This window comes from Trachemys scripta, chromosome 1 (genome assembly GCF_013100865.1).
Source record: "Trachemys scripta elegans isolate TJP31775 chromosome 1, CAS_Tse_1.0, whole genome shotgun sequence".
NCBI classification, from domain to species: domain Eukaryota; kingdom Metazoa; phylum Chordata; order Testudines; family Emydidae; genus Trachemys; species Trachemys scripta.
In genome coordinates this window covers 230,292,381-230,311,501 of record NC_048298.1, presented here as the reverse complement: position 1 = coordinate 230,311,501, position 19,121 = coordinate 230,292,381, and the positions used below count along the sequence as shown (strand labels likewise).

At 43.8% G+C, this 19,121-nt stretch overlaps 2 protein-coding genes across 2 annotated transcripts in view; one reads left to right on the top strand and one right to left on the bottom strand.

The window, feature by feature from the left end:
- Positions 1-2,376, bottom strand: part of EIF5B (eukaryotic translation initiation factor 5B) — a 67,100-nt gene extending 64,724 nt beyond the window's left edge. The window contains exon 1 of the mRNA XM_034757969.1: positions 2,219-2,376. Within this exon, the coding sequence (XP_034613860.1) occupies positions 2,219-2,253 (35 nt within the window). The 5' untranslated portion in view covers positions 2,254-2,376. The remainder of the gene's footprint in view (positions 1-2,218) is intronic.
- A 5,017-nt stretch (positions 2,377-7,393) lies between these two features.
- On the top strand, positions 7,394-18,749 carry TXNDC9 (thioredoxin domain containing 9). The gene is made up of 5 exons (XM_034757968.1): positions 7,394-7,549; positions 10,587-10,805; positions 13,208-13,326; positions 14,243-14,497; positions 16,940-18,749. The coding sequence occupies exons 2-5, from the start codon at positions 10,617-10,619 to the stop codon at positions 17,055-17,057; spliced, it is 681 nt and encodes a 226-aa protein (XP_034613859.1). The 5' UTR covers positions 7,394-7,549; positions 10,587-10,616; the 3' UTR covers positions 17,058-18,749.
- The last annotated feature ends 372 nt before the right edge of the window (positions 18,750-19,121 follow it).

Genomic DNA, 19,121 nt, shown 5'->3' with positions numbered 1-19,121 from the left:
TCATTGGTGCTTCAGCTCCCCAGCCCACATCACTGTGAGGACCCAGTTCTTTGCACCCCAAGACTTCAGCTTTTGAGGGGCTCTATGAGGTATTGCTGTCTGCTACACTAAGAAGTCACACCAGTAGCACCAAGCACCCACTTCTTTCCCTGCCTCCACAGTGCACAGTTCCAACCAACCTCTGTTCCATCTCAAAGCTCCATCTGTCTCCCATTGCCCCAATACCCCTTCCCAGCCTCCCTCCCCAGTATGTTTTTGATGGGCACAGCTGGTGACTCAGGCTGCCGACAACAGATACTACAAAGCAGTATATATAGCGCTTCCCACTCTTCCATGGTGAGCAATAGCTACACTACAAAGATTTTCATTAAAAGCCAACTCCCTACCCAGAAGGGGAAGTCAGATTACAAACTAGTTTAGAGGCAAGGATGGAAAGCCTTAAATCACTAACATTTTCATAGCATTTAGGATACAGCATATCTTTTTACTAATAAATGCTTAAAAGTAGAGGAAGAAATCCAGTAAAATTCAGATTTTTTTTAAATGACTAGCAATTTACAGCTGATTTAATTCAAAAACAGGTAATACATTAAAGGCATCTGAACCTAGGAATAAGATACATAACACTGCTGTATCCCAATGTCTATTTTGAGATCAAGTAAAGAAGGACATGCTGAAGAATCAGCTAGAGCAAAATGAAACACACACGTGTACGCATGTATTTTTATTTCCTTTTGGTTTGTACTGTGGAAGAAAATACTTGTTTTATCTCCTGTCAGCAGTAATTATGCAGGGTCTATGATCAATTAAAGTAGAATTAGGTCTTGGTTTTGTTAAGGAGTATAAGAAATATACCTATTCTTGATTAAAGGAATAAAGCGTGCTACACACTAATAGTGATCTTTTTGGTAGATTTAACAGCTTTCATGGGAGTCCATTCATTCACCAAAAAGATGTTGACTGGCATGCGGCATTCAAGATGACATGAACAAGGCAGACAGTCAGAAGATCCTCAGGACCCTAATATTTTGTGACCATGGAATCATCTGTCACTTGTACAAAGTGTGGAAGTGTTCTGTATGGAGCCATCAATATAATTTAGAAAATCTTTAAGGTTTAAAATTGAAGCAAAAAGTGACTGTCAACACAGCTGAAGTTTGTGCTTGCACATAATGTCATCCAGCCATTCATTCTAACTAGCAGCGTAAAATACAGATGTTTGGAAATAGGACTAAGGTTGAGAAAAGATAATTAAAAATTAACATGATTATTTCTTCACCAACCACTTAAGCGCTTTGAAGTGACAAAAATCCTCCTTTCCCACCTTTATAACTACAGCCTAACTTCTGCTTTACTCAAGTATATTCAACACCCCAATAGTTTGTGATCAACCCAAAGAGCCTTTCACCAATAAAAGCAGCAAAGAGTCCTGTGGCATCTTATAGACTAACAGACATACTGGAGCATGAAAGGTTATGCTCCAATACGTCTGTTAGTCTATAAGGTGCCACAGGACTCTTTGCTGCTTTTACAGATCCAGACTAACACGGCTACCCCTTTGATACTTTCACCTATAGACATTTCTTCCCACTCAGTGCTACAAAACCCAAGACAGATAATGTTTCAGCTAAACATCACAAGCGTTTGTGGGAGCTGATACAGCATATGTTAGAAGATAGGCATCCAAATGTATCTGGATGACTAGTGAAGCTTTGGGGATGCAGCACACAAGTGTTTATCTCGCCATAGATTTTCATTTCCAAGTTGGCTCCAGTCCTCTGATGCGCTTACAGACAAGGCTCATGGATTTGGGAGGCCGATGTCCCTCCCACAATGAAGTCGGGGGAAAAAACAACACCCACAGTGCTTCTGCATAAAGCCACTAGTTACTCACAACGCTCAGCTGCCCCGGGAAGGAATTAGCAGGGGGAGGCGGCGGCACCTGGCAGGCAGCGCCAGCTACACAGCGCTGGGTCGGTCGCCCCCGCTTCTCCTCCCAACCGTGGGGACCAAGACACCGCGTCCGTGGGTCGGTGCGCAGTGGGAGGGGGCTGCCGCGACTCGCCCCCACCAGCGCTCGCTGCCCGCGGGAGCCGGGGTCCCCCTAGCAGCCACGGGGGTGGGAGGGCCCCGCGGCCGAGCCCGCCCCGCGCTGTCACTCCCCGGCCACGAGCCCGCTCGGGAGAGGTGGGGGGGAGAGCCCGGCCCGGCCCGCTACCTGTCCTCGCTCTTGTTCTTCTGCTTCTTGCCCATGGCGGCGCTGGCGGGGCCGCTTGGTCACCGCTCGCCTCCGTCCGCGTCCGCCTCAGCAGGGTCCGGCCGGCCACATCCACACGCACCTGGGTGCATATGGTGAGAGGCCGCAGTGCGCAGGCGCCTTCAACCCGGGACCCAGCGCGACGGCGGCCTACGGAGACAAGGGCGCAGGAGGGACCCGCCGGCGCTGCGCGAGGCGCTCACTGCTGCTGCCCAGCGCCCCCTCTGGCCGGAGGGCGAACAGCGGCAACAGGCGCCACGCTCCCCTCTCCCTGCCAGGCCGGCCACAGGCTCCCCTCTTTACTGCCCCCTGCTGCCCAGCTCCAGGCTGCCCCTCCTTACTGCCCAGCCCTAGGCTTGCCCCCTTACTGCACCCTCCTGCCAAGGCCAGAGGAGGAAATTTCCCACCCACTCCCTCCTCGGGCATGGGGGTGGGCACTGTACACAACAGAAAACAAGGGACGTTCTGATTCACTGGTGTGGCCCAGTGGTTAGAGCACAGAACAGGGAGTCAGACTATGGGATACACAGACCTGCAAGCTGACTTTAGTAAATCGTTTTCCCTCACTGCACCTCGCCTCCCCCTCTGTATAACAGGCACAACCGCGGCATCATATGTCCCAGGGGTGTTGAGAGAATTCATATTTGTAAAGCACTTTGAGATTACTGGACAGCTAACAGCAAGTGCCAAATCTTCTTCTTAGGTACCTACAGTGTGTGCAGGGCCAATATAAACAATGAAGAAGACACAGCCCATAAAGCTTACCCTCTAAATCAGACACAGAATACACAGAGCAGACATTTATCATACATTTGAGAGAGGTTTTGCGGGTGTTTTTGAATCATCACTGAAAAGCTTTTGAAGAGAAGCACGTTTTAAAAGGATAGTCAACTGGATGATCAGATAATTAAAAAATAAGTATTACAAATAGTTTCAGGTGTGATGCCTGTCCCCAACTTTTCCTGTCAATTTTTGTGGTGTTACAATCATGTTTTCTAAAATTACAAAAAAAAAAAAACCCTCCCTTTCTGCTCTGTGAACAACTCAGACACCAGCAGAAACTGAATAACTAAAGTCCCTATCTTGCTATGTACTCTACGCAAGCAACCCCATGTCCACACAGGGCAATAATGATTCCAGTAGGGCTTTGCAGCAGCACAAGGGTCAACCCCCATAGAGCTCATTGCAGGATCATAGTTTAACAGACGGTTCTGTACATACAGGGTAAAGACTGAAACTTGCTCTACACAAAGTGGCGATAAATGTGCAGAGTAAACTGAAAAATCCCCCCCCCCCCGATAATCTTTTATTTATAGTAATCTTAGATTTTAAAAAAAAATACAATTTTTAAGTTTCCAGTGTTCCTTTAAAGCAGAATATAAAGAAATGTCACATAGTGTAAAACGAAAGGGAAGATGTTTCAAGAATAAAAGAAAGCACATTGTTACCAAAAGGAAAGACAATGGAGGGGCATTTTAATACCTGGGATTGAGGAACCCTATATAGAGGCTTTATCCTGGATTGTGCAGGGTAGTTACGGAAGCTTGGGAAATGTGGGGAGTTTAGGTTGGAATCACTTGTCAATAGGAGGGTTTGGCACATGAAAGTGCTTTCAGGGTACGCACTTGTCCTCAGGAAGGTACAGAAAAAGGTGGGTGCTAGCTGAACAATCTGATATGAGGTACTTGCTATTGGACACATTTGCTGGATCTTCACCTCATCCTCCATACCCTCAATTCTTCTTTCCCCTTTTACTGCATCTCTGTCCTTTCCTTTGCAATGGCATCTCTGAATGTACAAGATTACCTTGCAGTTAAGCTGTAGATGATAGAGTTCAAAATCCAATATTGTGTAATTTGGCCCCAGTCTACACTGCATGTCAGATAAGGCATAATACAGAGGGAAGGAACTATGCTAGGGATCAGCACAAAGGCAGCTGACCCACAGCTCAGCTTTAAAGAGATAAACAGAAATGGCAGCACCGACTGGTTGGGAAAAAAGGTAGGTTTGCCTGCCAGCTGGCCTATGATACTGAAACTGCTTACAATAAAATACTATAGTAAATCAGGAAGTTTGATCAGTGTAGGCAGTACAAGAGTACTGTGGAACTGCTGGAATATTGCTCAGCTCTTGGAAAACGTACGTAAATTCCACTCTATGTTAGCTTCATTCAAGGAATTAAGGAGGGTTTAAAGAAGGAAAAGACAAAGGTTATCAAGAAAATTTCTTGGCAAAAGTATAGGAAAAAGTCTGTGGTTCTGGCAACATATACGTGTGTACCCAGTAACACCAATCGAATGACAAACACACAGTAGTAGGATTGATCAAGTCTTTTCTTCATTACACAGAAATGTAAAAGAATGCAAATCCTAGATGGTACCAGAATTTAAATCAAACTCTGAAGCTCTTATTAGTAGCACCCACATTTAAACAATAACTAATAGCTGAAAGCCTCTACTGGCACATAGGTGTAATTTATCATGTGTGTAAATAAGCCAAAATGGCTAAGAACTTAAAAGTTGGATGGTAAGAGACCACAAATCCCAATGATGATTGAACCTGCTGATATGCTGAACAAAAAAAGTTCTCAGCCATGCTTGTAGTTCTTTCCATTGCTTCACACACAACAGATATTCTAGGCTTCAGAATGATGTTTGGGGTTATTATGTGTTCTGGTTGTGTTCACTTGTGTCTGTGGGGTTTGTGTTGGGGGATTCTGTATTGATTTGTGAAGGTGGCAAATGAGGGGTGTGTGCTGCTGTGAAGGGCTGTATGTGTTTGGGGTTAGTATATACAATGGCTGTGTCATGTGGGTGGCTGTGCTGATTTGCATCTTGGCGATTGTGCTAGGAGAGTAGCGTGAATTTGTGCAGATGAATGAGGGGAGCGTGCTGCAGTGTGGCATTTGGGTGCCTGGGTGTGACAGTTGGTTCAAGTAATCCATCGTACATTATCCCTTAAATTACCAATAAAATTGTTGCCTGTAAATTAGCTATAGAATAAGGGTGGTGATTGGTTGAATTACCTCTGACATCAGAACAGCCTAGGACTCTTGGCATGGCATATACATGACTGAATGACAGTAGCTGTACACCGCACAGGTATAATTAATTAAATCAAAATGGCTGACAACTTAAAAACTGGATGGCAACAAACTGTGAAACCCAGCATGATTCATTCTGGTGGTATTCTGAACAAAGAGAGCTCTCAACATACTTGTAGCTGCTTCTGTCACTTCACACTGACTTTACAGACATAATAAGCTTCAGACTGACTCCCACAGTGTGACATTCCTGGAATCTTATTATATAGTGTTAGTATTTAAGAACTACAGACACCACTCCTGCTGGTTGCCCTAACCATTACTATCATTACCCTGTGTCAAAAATATTACCACTGTGATTAAAGAAAATAATTAAAGGATTGTTTCAAAATGTAACATTTGGAGTAACAAAAATACAACAGACAGACCCTAACCAATGGGCAAGTTATGGTGATATGGTTCACAATTCCCAATCAGCCTCCTCCTGGCCATCATAATGGGACAATGTCTGTCTGTAGATAAGTGCGATAGAGCAGTAAAATGGTGGTCTATTGGAAGGATCACACAACAGGAAGTTGTAAAATATGTCTGAATGCTATATGTTTAACATTTCCAATTCAGGATAAAAAAAGTCTAGATGACAGAATAGAGCAATTACTATATATACACCTTTTATATAACTTGCTCCTTCACATTTAGAAAAACATCCCATCTTGATTTTAGAATAGTCAGTGATGTACTGAAGTCATGTGGTAGAAGTGATAATCTGTTGCGACTACTCCGCTCACCTGAAAGCATCGCTGAACATGCTGCACCCAATTCCCCCAGGATTTTACAAACACCCTAGTGTGACCCTTATTGGCTAGAAGGTTTTTGCCTATGTGTCATACACTGATGCCCGAGGAAAGACTTGGCCCCATGTCTGATGTCAAGAGATGCCCATTACAACACAGGCCTAATGAACAGCCTAAAGAGCCAAGAACGGCTCCTCCTGACACCAGCAGCCCAAGGCCACAGAGTGGCACTCCCACCCTCCCACCAAACGAGGCCATGGGCAGATGCATCACCCGGCTATGGGGAACCCTACTCTAGCTGGAGTCCCTGCACATCCAGTGCTTCACACCCATCTCCCAGCCCAGATGAGAGCTCCTGCCCCATTCCTCAGGGGGGCACCCCAGCCCTCACCCCCACCCTGAAGGAATAGAGCAGAGCTCCACAGCGCCCACAGACAGCAGGCCACAGTCCCCAGCAGGCATCACGGCACATTGTTCTGCTTTGCACCTGCGTGTGTCTCGTGAGGGTAGAGAGGAGAGATTTTCCTTGGCTGTCCAGTAATCTCAAAGTGCTTTACAAACAACACCCCTGGGACGTAGGATGCCGCTGTTGTTCCTGTTTTACAGCGGGGGAGGCGAGGTGCAGTGAGGGAAAACGATTTGCCCAAGGCAGGTAGCCAGGGCTGGCTCCAGCATTTCTGCCGCCCCAAGCAAAAAAAAAAAAAAATAAGCCATGATCGGCGGCGGCAATTGGAAAAAAAAAAAAAAAGCCGCGATCAGTGGCGGCAGTTCAGCGGCAGGTCCTTCCCTCCTAGAGGGAGTGAGGGACCTGCCGCCCCTGAATTGCCGCAGGTGCCGCCCCTCTCCCGTGGCCGCCCCAAGCACCTGCTTGTTAAGCTGGTGCTGGGAGCCGGCCCTGCAGGTAGCAGTTCAGTGGCAGGGCTCTGAATCCCATAGTCTGACTCCCTGTTCTGTGCTCTAACCACTGGGCCACACCAGTGAATCAGAACATCCCTTGTTTTCTGTTGTGTACAGTGCCCACCCCCATGCCCGAGGAGGGAGTGGGTGGGAAATTTCCTCCTCTGGCCTTGGCAGGAGGGTGCAGTAAGGGGGCAAGCCTAGGGCTGGGCAGTAAGGAGGGGCAGCCTGGAGCTGGGCAGCAGGGGGCAGTAAAGGGGGGAGCCTGGGGCCGGCCTGGCAGGGAGAGGGGAGCGTGGCGCCTGTTGCCGCTGTTCGCCCTCCGGCCAGAGGGGGCGCTGGGCAGCAGCAGTGAGCGCCTCGCGCAGCGCCGGCGGGTCCCTCCTGCGCCCTTGTCTCGTGCCCTCTCCGTAGGCCGCCGTCGCGCTGGGCCCTGGCGTGAACGCGCTTGCGCACTGCGGCCTCTCACCTCACCACCATCCTCCCTGGTGCGAGGCGCGTCAACAATCATCGGAGCCGCCAGGCACGAGCTGAGGCCGCGAGACCCGCGCGGACAAGGTGCGGGGACGCTGCCGCCGCCGGGCTTGCGGGGCGGGGACTGTGAGCGGCGCGTCCTGTCCGGCAGCCTTTCCCTTGTCGGCCCAGGGGCCCGGCTGCGGGCTCCTTTCGGCGGGGGAGGGGGCCTGGGATTGTCACCGGCGGTTTGTCTGGGGCGGGGGCGTTGGAGCCGGTGAACGTAGCTGTTGCAGCTGGCGCGAGCCGCGCATGCGCAATACGTTGTGTTTAGCTGCTGCATCCCTTCCCCCCGGGTGTGGTACCTGGCCGTGGGGGCGGGGGCAGACTCTGCTTGGCTCGGGGCCCTGTCGCCCTATAGCCACGTTGTGCCTGTGACACCGTCCCCCCGCACTAGGCAGGAGCTGCGAGGGGTAACAGCTGGAGGGGGTGTGCCCATAACACGTCAGGCACCTCCCCTGGTGGGAAGCGGAGCCGCTGCTCGTTTTGGAACCGGCTCTCGCCCCCCCCGGGCCGGGCGTTTCGGAAAAGCAGTGTCACTTCACTGTCACTTCACTTTGCTACTTACACTGTAGATGGAATCAAGCCGTTCGGGGCTTACGGCGGCCGCTTATTTTGTAGCACAAATAGGTGGCTGCTGGCTTGCAGGCTGCCCAGGTCCTGAGCTGAACGGTCTCGCCCTCGCCCTGCTATAAGCCTGTTACAAAACCACCCACAGCACTAGAGGTAAAGTAAAAATGGAGCATTATGGGGAAAACTTAGTGAGTTCCTGCAGCTCTTTTTTCTCCCTATTCCTGGTACGATGTGTCTGAAATTCTACACGAGGAGGATCTCCACAGAGAAAGATTGAGCCTGTGCTTCTGCCTGGAGCAATCAGTTTCTCACTCACCTGACAGGTGGCAGATCCCTGTTCAGATCCCTCCTCATAGGGCAGAGGAGGGACTTGAACAAGGAGGGGTCTCACATCCTGGGTGAGTATCCTAAACACTCTGCTAAAGATTACAACAAGGAGTCTGGTGGCACCTTAAAGACTAACAGATTTATTTGGGCATAAGCTTTCGTGAGTAAAAACCTCACTTCTTCGGATGCATAGAGTGAAAGTTACAGATGCAGGCATTATATACTGACACATGGAGAGCAGGGAGTTACTTCACAAGTGGAGAACCAGTGTTGACAGGGCCAATTCAATCTACTCCTAATAATGGATGAGGAGGTGTCAATTCCAAGAGAGGAAAAGCTGCTTCTGTAGTGAGCCAGCCACTCCCAGTCCCTATTCAAGCCCAGATTAATGGTGTTGAATTTGCAAATGAATTTTAGTTCTGCTGTTTCTCTTTGAAGTCTGTTTCTGAAGTTTTTTTGTTCAATGATAGTGACTTTTAAATCTGTAATAGAATGACCAGGGAGATTGAAGTGTTCACTTACTGGCTTGTGTATGTTACCGTTCCTGATGTCCGATTTGTGTCCATTTATTCTTTTGCGGAGGGACTGTCCGGTTTGGCCAATGTACATGGCAGAGGGGCATTGCTGGCACATGATGGCATATATGACATTAGTGGATGTGCAGGTGAATGAGCCCCTGATGGTGTGGCTGATGTGGTTGGGTCCTCTGATGCTGTTGCCAGAGTAGATATGGGGACAGAGTAGGCAACGAGGTTTGCTACAGGGATAGGTTCCTGGGTTGGTGTTTATGTGGTGTGGTGTGTAGTTGCTGGTGAGTATTTGCTTCAGGTTGGGGGGTTGTCTGTAAGCGAGGACTGGCCTGCCTCCCAAGGTCTGTGAGAGTGAGGGATCATTTTCCAGGATAGGTTGTAGATAGTGGATAATGCGCTGGAGAGGTTTAAGCTGGGGGCTGTATGTGATGGCCAGTGGTGTTCTGTTATTGTCCTTGTTGGGCCTGTCCTGCAGTAGGTGATTTCTGGGTACCCGTCTTGCTCTGTCAATCTGTTTCCTCACTTCCCTAGGTGGGTATTGTAGTTTTACGAATGCTTGATAAAGATCTTGTAGGTGTTTGTCTCTGTCTGAGGGGTTGGAGCAAATTCGGTTGTATCTTAGGGCTTGGCTGTAGACAAGGATCGTGTGATGTGTCTTGGATGGAAGCTGGAGGCATGTAGGTACGTATAGCGATCAGTAGGTTTCCGGTATAGGGTGGTGTTTATGTGACCATCAATTATTTGTACTGTAGTGTCCAGGAAGTGGATCTCTTGTGTGGACTGGTCCAGGCTGAGGTTGATGGTGGGGTGGAAATTGTTGAAGTCCAGGTGGAATTCTTCAAGGGCCTCCTTTCCGTGGGTCCATATGATGAAGATGTCATCAATATAGCGCAAGTAGAGGAGGGGCATTAGGGGACGAGATCTGAGGAAGCGTTGTTCTAAGTCAGCCATAAAAATGTTGGCATACTGTGGGGCCATGCGAGTTTATAAGGGAGATCCGCCTACCACTCTTCTCCAGGCTGTTTTGTGTGGCATTAGGCAGCCTGTGCACACACTTACCAGGACCTACAGGTGAGTTAAGCAAAGGAGAGCCTACCTCCCCTGCTTTGTGGATTGAGCTGGGCCTTACGCATGAGATAGGTATCCAGACACCTACAGGGAGGCAGCAGTGCACATGGCCTCAGGCAGAAACATATGTAGAGAACTTCTACCCTGAAAACTTAGGCATTGGGTGAGTTTAGGCACCTACAGAGTTAGGCGGAAGCCAGGCGTTCGTGTTGTGGATCATAGTGGTGCCTAAAACTGAGACTGAAGTGCCCTTTGTGAATCTGGGCTTCCTTCTCCAAGAAGCTGAATGTGCTATTTTAGCAGCTGGCCTAGGGAGTCAGAGAATAGGATATGACAGGAAGCTTTGTTCTCTTGCGTGTGCACGGTGTAAGTATTGTCTACAGAGTTGTAAATCCCCCTGAAGAAAACAACTGTCTGCATAGTCGTTCCTAATAGGATAGGGACTGTCTCTCTTTTCTCCACCCCCCGTTTTGCTACACAGCACTCTATAGATAAGAGACTGGCCTGATCAGGATATGAACTAAAGGCTTAAAATAGGTATTGTTTTATGGTATTCATCTCTACTTTCATGTATTATTTTGCAGCTACAAGGAGTGTATTGAATATCCAGAAGAATGGCTGCTGATACTTCTGTTGAAATGTTTTCAAAAGTTCTGGAAAATCAAATGCTTCAGACTACTAAAGTAGTGGAAGAACAGCTGGATGCTGAGATTCAGAAATTGGACCAGATGGATGAAGATGAATTGGAACGCCTTAAAGAAAGGAGGCTTGAAGCACTAAAGAAATCCCAGCAGCAGAAACAAGTAATTTTCTGGCAGCATTTTAGATTCTGAACTTCAAAGAATGGGATCAGATGCTTTATACACTATAGCAAAGACTACCTTAGTTGATTCTGTTTGTGTTTGATAGAAAATCTCAGGGGAGGGTAGGTGTTGAATAGCAGTACACTTGCTTTGGGCTGAAATTTGGCATAGAATCATAGACTACAACATATCTAACACATTTTAATTTTTGGCCTTGATTTAGAACAGTTTGGTTACATCAAAATTATACAGATGTGTATTTAAAAAAAAAATCTGGATTAAGAGAAGGGTAAGCAAATAAACTGATATTTGGATTTGATTATGTTCATATTCAGGTGATTGAGTCCTCAAATATTATTGACTGAAAACACCAGTAATGCACACATGCCAGCAGACCTTAGGGATTCCCCTCCTCCAGACTTCTAAACATTTGAAATCTTCTCGTGGTAGTATGCAAGTCCCTCCCTCTCTATGTTTTGAGGCATTTTACAGAAGGAATGATTCATGGCTTCTCCGAGCTCTTTACAGAGCTGGTCGCCTATCCTGATTCTGCAAAGGGGCTTCTCACAATCCAGTAAGACTTTGGGATGTATGTGAAGAAAACTTATTTGCTCATGTCTTTTTGCAGGGGCAGGAAATAATCCTACCTTGCTGTTGCAACCATCTCATTAAGCTATTGATCTTGATGTTTCCCAGAAATCTTTTGCCACATAGTTTGGGTTTTCTTAGCAACTGGTGTGGAACTTGAGCTGCAAATAGGGATGTCCTTTGGGTTTCCCTACCTAGTATGGTCAAGCCTCAAAAACTATGAAACTAGGCAGTGATTGGAAGTGGAAAAGGACATTCCAGTTGTGAAGGGAATGGTAGAGGCCAATACCAGACTTTGAGATGTGGATGCAGCTGAATATCTGTTAGGCTGGAAAGCTGAGGGATATTGAATCTTAATAGTTCTGACGCAAAGTAGACCTGAACATATTTTTTTGATAATGTAATAGGTCTCTCTCTCTTGCTGATTTTCCTTGAAGAACAATTTAGTTTGTTGTTGACTCTTTCTTACTATTTCTTCTTCTTTGTATTCTCTTGATTAAAAAAATCAAAATAATTAGGCTATACTAGGCACCATGAGCATGGACAACATTCAGGATATTTATGACCTCCTTTTAATTCAGTTCACTCCTTCATAGGGTAACACTTTTTTTTTGCACTGGCATCTTGTTAAAACTCCTTTGTTTTAACTTTAAAAAATAGGCAACTTGTGATTTAGCTTTGGAAAAGTAAGTACTGCTTGTAAACATCTAGCTTACTCAATCCTTCTCCAGTCAGTGCAAAGTAATTTTTATTATAACGGGCTAGACTTTCAAAATTGCAGGCACACATCTGCGCACCTAATCATGCAATTACTGCAGTTTGCATGTCCCATTATAATTTTTCCCTTGTGAAATTGTAACTGCATTCAGTAACTGTAAACAAGCATGCATTTTTGTGTGTATAATTGTGTGCACGTTGTTCTGGAAAACTTGCTTATGTTGGGGTATTTGGATTGAACCTAGATGTTTGAGGACTTTTTGTTTGTATACAATTGTCGTTTTAAAGATTATCTACATACTTAATGTATCTATTGTAAAGCCAGCTCTGGTGGCCTTTATAATGTTGAGATGCTAATGAATGTTTCAGAAGTTTTAAAAATATAGTATTGATCTGCATTTTCTATATAGGGACAACTGAAAGTAAATCCGCTTTAAAGCGTGGTGTATCATGCTTTCTGTGTTGGTGTTTTTTTTTGTTTGTTTGTTTTTTTTTGTGTGTGATTATAGGTGTCATGCTTTGGTGAATTTTTTTCAGTATACAATTACTTTCTGAAGAGGGCAGTCCACGTTGCAACTTTGAGGCTCTCAAAATTGTTGAAAGAACTTTGGGGTTTATATCCTCTCTTGAATACTAGTGGTTTAATCTGTTCTTTGTAGGAGGTTATGCTATAGAAGTGTATCGTATTCTGTACGAGGACTGCGGCTTTCAACAAAGCAGTGACTCCTCCTCCTCCTTCTACCCCACCAAAAAAAATATGGGCAAATTAACCCAGCAGCCATGTCCAGACCAGTGGTTTTTCATCTATTGTGCGGGGGAAGAATGGATGAAGAGGGAAAAGTAGTTTCTTTTCCTGACTAGCTGCTATAGTTTGACTTCAAATGTTTCCCAGTAAAACCCTCCTGCCCCTTCCCCTCTTTTAAAAAATAAAAAAGGATTCTAAGCTTTTATTTAAGCTTTCAGATGGCAGTCTTTTTTTTTTATTTAATATAAATATATTTTTATAACATGTCAGGGAGTTCTCTAAAAGTAATATTGCTCTCAGAATAAATACAATTAAGAAACATAGTACTAACTTTTTGCTTTCTCATCATTAGGAATGGCTCTCAAAAGGACATGGAGAATATAGAGAAATCCCAAGTGAGAGAGACTTTTTCCAAGAAGTCAAAGAAAGTAAAAATGTGGTTTGCCATTTCTATAAAGATACAACCTTCAGGTACAGTAAATACCTTATTTTAAAAAGACTCTTGTGATGCTAAGAATGTGTAAAAGTAAATAAACTATTCCAAAAGCAGCAAGTGAAACTGAATATAGAGGTTTTAAAATCAACAGATCTGTCAAATCTCACGGAGCAGGGGAGCCTGCAATCAGTCATGTTTCTACTAAAACTAAATAAGCACTTAATGTGGGGCTTATTTTATAACATCATATGATTATGTTGACCAGTTTGGTAAAAATATTCACTACAGTCTGTAGACAGGATTTCTAGGGGAGCATTTTGCTTCACATCATCATTGTTGTTTAGCTTTGAGGCAGGCAGTTCTTTAATATTAAGCTGAGCAGCCATGCCAGGAAAGGGGCTAGGGTAAGGGAACTAGGTAAAATTCATTTTGAAATAATGGGTTTATCCCTAGAAAAGGGTCATTGGAAAACTTTGGTAGCAGAGGAAAAAAAATTGGTGGTGATTGTTAATCACTGAACAAATCTCACTAGATTGCTTCTTAAAAACTTGGGCCTGATCTTGTTCCTGTTGAAGTTCAATAGCAAAGTTCCCAAATACTTCAGTGTGAGCAAGAACACACCTTAGTGAAAGATGAGAACATTCCCTATGAACTGCTAGCAGCCAGAGGCTTCAAGGAAGGAACGTGTTATCCCAATTTCCCCAACCACAATGCTAAGTCACTTATTTTGATAACCTTGAAATCCAGATACTGTAAGTTGAAGCTCTTGAATATTAGTAAACTGATTGGAATATTTTATTTTTCCCTAAAAGTAAAACCAAAAGTAACAAGCTATGTCTGTAATGTTGATTCTTCAAATATGACCTTAATAATCAAGAATTCAGCACTGAAGTAGACTTAAATGGTCTTTGTGATACCTAACTCATAAGTATTTGAATTTTTTTTTCACAGATGCATGATATTAGACAAGCATTTGGCAGCACTTTCAAAAAAACACATTGAAACAAAATTCCTGAAATTAAATGCTGAAAAATCTCCATTCCTGTGCGAGAGATTGGGCATCAAAGTAATTCCCACTCTAGCACTAGTAAAAGATGGAAAAACGCAAGATTTTATTGTTGGCTTTACTGATCTTGGTAATACGGATGACTTTACCACAGAAACCCTAGAATGGAGATTAGGCTGTTCAGACATAATTAATTACAGGTAATTAATATATATTGTTTTTAAAGTTAATGCGTGAGGGTTATATTTACAGATTCATTTTTTGCATAAAGACTCTGTTGATCATGTTGATGTTTAGTGTGCCCAAGACCAAAGTGAGCTAATAATCCAGCTGTTACAATAATAAACCTTTGGCAAGGAAAACAAAGGGAAGTGCCTCTCAGGAAACTCTTGAAAAAAGGAAGTTTTCCCGATACTAGTGAAAACAAACAAAGCTCTGGCCTTTGGGCTTTAGGATAACCAGTTCCCACCCACTCTCTTTACAGCTGCTTCTTAATGAGTCAGCTGAACGCCCACCTTTCCTCCCTAACTAATTCAGTCTTTACGGGATATCTTCACACTTGCACTGTTCAGCTGGGTATGGGGCATGTGCCTGTCCACGGTGATAGCAAAATGTAGGTTAAATATAATTTGACTTTACAAAGTCTCTTACTGAAAAAAGTGCAAATGATTTCTACTATGTTGCATTTGCAAAGAACTGTCACATAGCCTTGTGTCTTGTGATCATTAATGGAAAGACATGGATAGTAAAAACCAGGGGTAGAGTTAAGGTACTGTGGGATCTGCAGTCTGAATTTATTGATTTTATGTGATTAAAAGGTCAACCTTGATATCACATTAATGTACCTTCTTTTGCTTTTAATATCCTTGGCATTTTTAAAGCTAAGTTATTAAAAATAAGGAAATTTTTTCTGTTAAACTCATCTGCATTTATTTGAATGTTAAATCTCCAAATTGTAGAATGTATTCTCGTTCTACTTTAAAAAGAAGCGTACCATTTAGGATGGGAACAGTATATTGTAGTCTCATGGGAGCTAAGCCATAGTTAACACACTCCTAGTCTAAGTATTGTATTTTTTCAGTGCCTTTCTAGAACTCTGTTTTTGTTTGGACACTTCATTAATCTGTAACTGTGTCTGGGGGAATATCCGCTTCCTCTTTCCTTTTCCCTTTCTTCCACACTAGTAGCAAGCAAGCAGAGAGGAGATGGCCAAAGAGAATATATTAGTGGGATTCAACAAATGAGGAACAAATGGACTTTCTGGATTGTAATTTATATGAGAAAAACCTATTCTTTGAATGCTATAGTGTCTTGAATCTAGTAAATATTGATGGGCTGGCTCATTCCTCACATGGTAAAACTTAGAGGAAGGGATGAGGTGGGAGGAAACCTGTATTAAGTTCTCCTTACAGAGTTTCTCCCATCTAAGTCCGTTAGCCCTCCCTCTACAAAATTAGCCAAAAACCCTGCAGATCACCAGGGATCCACTGTAGGCTACAGCCATCTGCGTGAAGGCTCTGTATGTCCACACTACTCTGGAATCCTAGTCTCATATGTCCTGTTCTCTGGGCTCCTGACTAGCTCTCCTCAGGAACCTTGCTAAGAGGAGGCAGCTGCATAAGAAAGAGAATACAACCTTGCTGTCTTAAGGCATGGCTACACTTGTAGATGTAGAGCGCGGGGAGTTAAACCAGCCCTTGGAGACAGCAGCAGGGAAAGTGCTGCCGTGTGTTTACACTGTCAGCTGCAAGCGCAGTGGCGTGGTCACATTAGCAGCTCTTGCAACGCCACAAGAGCAATCTATAGTGGTAGCTATCCCAGTGTGCAAATGGCTGCAGCGTGCTTTTCAAATGGGGTGAAGGTGGAGTGTGACAGGGAGTATGTTGTGGGTATGTGGGGGGAGACACAGTGTGTTTTGGGGGACAGAAAGTGTGTCAGCATGCTATCTTGTAAATTCAGACAGCAGCAGGGGGAAACCCCGACATCAGCCCCCCCCCGACCCCCACCCCACCCCCACCCCCACACACACAAACGCCTGACTAGGCAGCAGCAGCATTCCACAGTAATGGTTTGCTTTGTCCCGGAGCAGATAAGCAGCCGGCTGTCAGAAATGGAGCTTTGAAAGGGGATATCCGTATGCCTGCAGCCGAGTTCAAAACAATGACAAGAGTGGCCACTTGACTTCAAGGGATTATGGGATGTTTCCAGAAGCCAATCACAGCGCAGTAATGCAACACGTCGTCCATACTGACACCCAGGCATTTCAGCCAGGGCGCAGGAAGCTCTATGCTTCTCGTGGAGGTAGATTACCAGGGGAACTCCTGCTGCAGAGTCCAGGCGCTCTAAGTGCCTTGCCAGTGTGGACACCTCAGGAGTTAGGGCTCCCGGGGCTGATTTAATGTGCTCTAACTTGCAATTTTAGCCAAGGCCTTAGTCTTACTTTTCTCTGGCAATCTCTGGGCTTAATGTGGGGGGGAGATTAAGGGTATAGAAGGAACATGCTCTTCCTACCCACTATTGATCCCAACCCCTCTTTCTTTAAACAGATTTGTCCAACTAGCTGCTTCTCTGGGTCTGTGCTGCTGTCTGTTAATATATTTTTACCTTTTCGCTTTAAATAGCAAAATTTTATTTCTTTCTAGTGGAAACTTGATGGACCCACCTTTTCAGAGCCAAAAGAAATTTGGAACCATTGTCACAAAGCTGGATAAGAAAACCATCAGAGGAAAGAAATATGATTCAGATTCTGATGACGACTAAAAGCTCAGCTATAAATCTTTGTATATCATTTTTTGTTTAAGCTTGGTACATTTCTAGGAATGTTTTTATAAAGTCTATTAATTTCGGTATGTTTGCACATAATACTCCATTTTTCTGTCAATTTTATAAACTGATTCACATTCAAAGAAATTCCAACTATTTGTTTGTCTTTGGAAGTAGGTTAAAAATCTGAGCCCCTTTGAACCAGGTATCATCTGGGAACTGACCATAAATTTAATCTGTTATTTCAAAACATTTCCATAATTTGCATCTCAGTATTTTATACCACTTATCATATTTTCAATAAAGGAAACGTAAAGAGGCAAGAATTGCAAATAACTATTACCGGAGTAGTGCATCTTAAAGCACTGCTTATCTTATAGTGCCATAGTGTAGCATTGACTAACTTAACTACATTGGACATTGTAAAACAGTCTTAGCTTTTGTAAATTTTCAAGTAGATTGTCAAAAGAATTTCCCATTTACCAAGTACGTATACCACATGTTGCAGCTGAACCAGCAAGTAATAGCACACATCAACAAGTGTACTGAAACCACCTTGCTTGCAGGGTTATGTAATATAAATTCTGTGGTTGTGAATTTTAGAGCAGATGCTTATACAAGAGATTAGGAAGGATAAGAACATCAGGAGGGACAATGTTTGGTTTTAAATTTGATGCAGTGCAATATATTTTATTGCACTGTTGCTCTTCAGTAATATATAAGGCCTTACCTGAATCGCGAGATGATCTTCAAATAATTGTGGCCGAGTTACAGATAAGACATGGAAAATTGCAGAAAAGGAATAATGGACCTTTTTTAATAGCAGTAATTTGGAAAAGCCACAGTAGACCTACAATATAAACAACTCAACTATTATATTATGCCTGCAAATTTTGCACCTATATTACATTCATTTTTTTTAAAAAAGTAACTAGTACAATATAAAATTCAGACTAAAAGTCTTAACACAACTGCTGTAGAAATCAAGTTGTCACTTTAGCCGTTTACATATTACAGCCATTGAATGTTAGTGCAGTACGCCCTGCTACAGTGGTCTCCTTCATGCCCTGTCTGCTTTGTCATCCACAGAATTAGGCAATATCAGTAGTGATTGCTTTGCTGTCTCTGCTAACTCTGGTAAACACTATAGAACTGAAGATAATTTAATATATTAATGGGGAAAAAAGTGTGTGTTGCAAACCTCAGATGTATGCAAAATTGTGGACTGTGCAAAGAAACTAAAACAAATTTGCGGTGGAAGTCTAATACTTGAAAGCTGCAATTTCCACAATAGTGCAGGTGAAGTAGGGTTTTAGCAATAGATGTATTTTTTCAGAAGAGGTTTCTCTCTCTCTTTCTCTCCTCACTGAAGCTCTCAGGCTAGCATGGAGTTTAGTTTATCTAGGTGAAGAATGGATGGGTTTCTTCTTCAGTGTTCATAAACACTAGTTCTTAATTGCAGAGCAATGCAAGTCCTCTTGGGAAATAAGCATCTGTGGCATTTCCAGCTCCTTTTTGGCTTAACAAGCAAGGTGAAGACTGGAAATCTAATTATTCTCACTGCTTAATAGTGAAGAACACTTGCCAATGGGCCAGCCCAGCAATATATTTCTCTTAAGTCTGTAAATCTCAATTATATTTTGTTTCAGTTCATGTACATTGAAATAAAGTTATTTGAATTTGGATGCTGATGGTTATTCCTTCTAAAAATAGTTTACCGTGACTGTAATGTTTTTTACCCATAGAGCTGTCAGCAAGTCACACATTTTAAGTTTCTTGACTTTTTAACAGAGCAGATGCTAGTTAAAATTTTAGCTTAGCAGCAGGGGATCAGTTATCCCACCACCTTAATTAGTGTATACCCAGCAAAATTAATTATACAGCAGACAGAAACAATCACAGAACCAGACAGACTATTCAAATAATAGCAAAGTGGGAACTATAATGACAAAACAGTACAGAAAACTATCAAACTAAATTTCCTTTTACATCTTCGAGACTCTTTCCTTTATCTGGAGGCGATAGATTGAATCACCTTTCTCACAGCCCAAGATTGCCTTA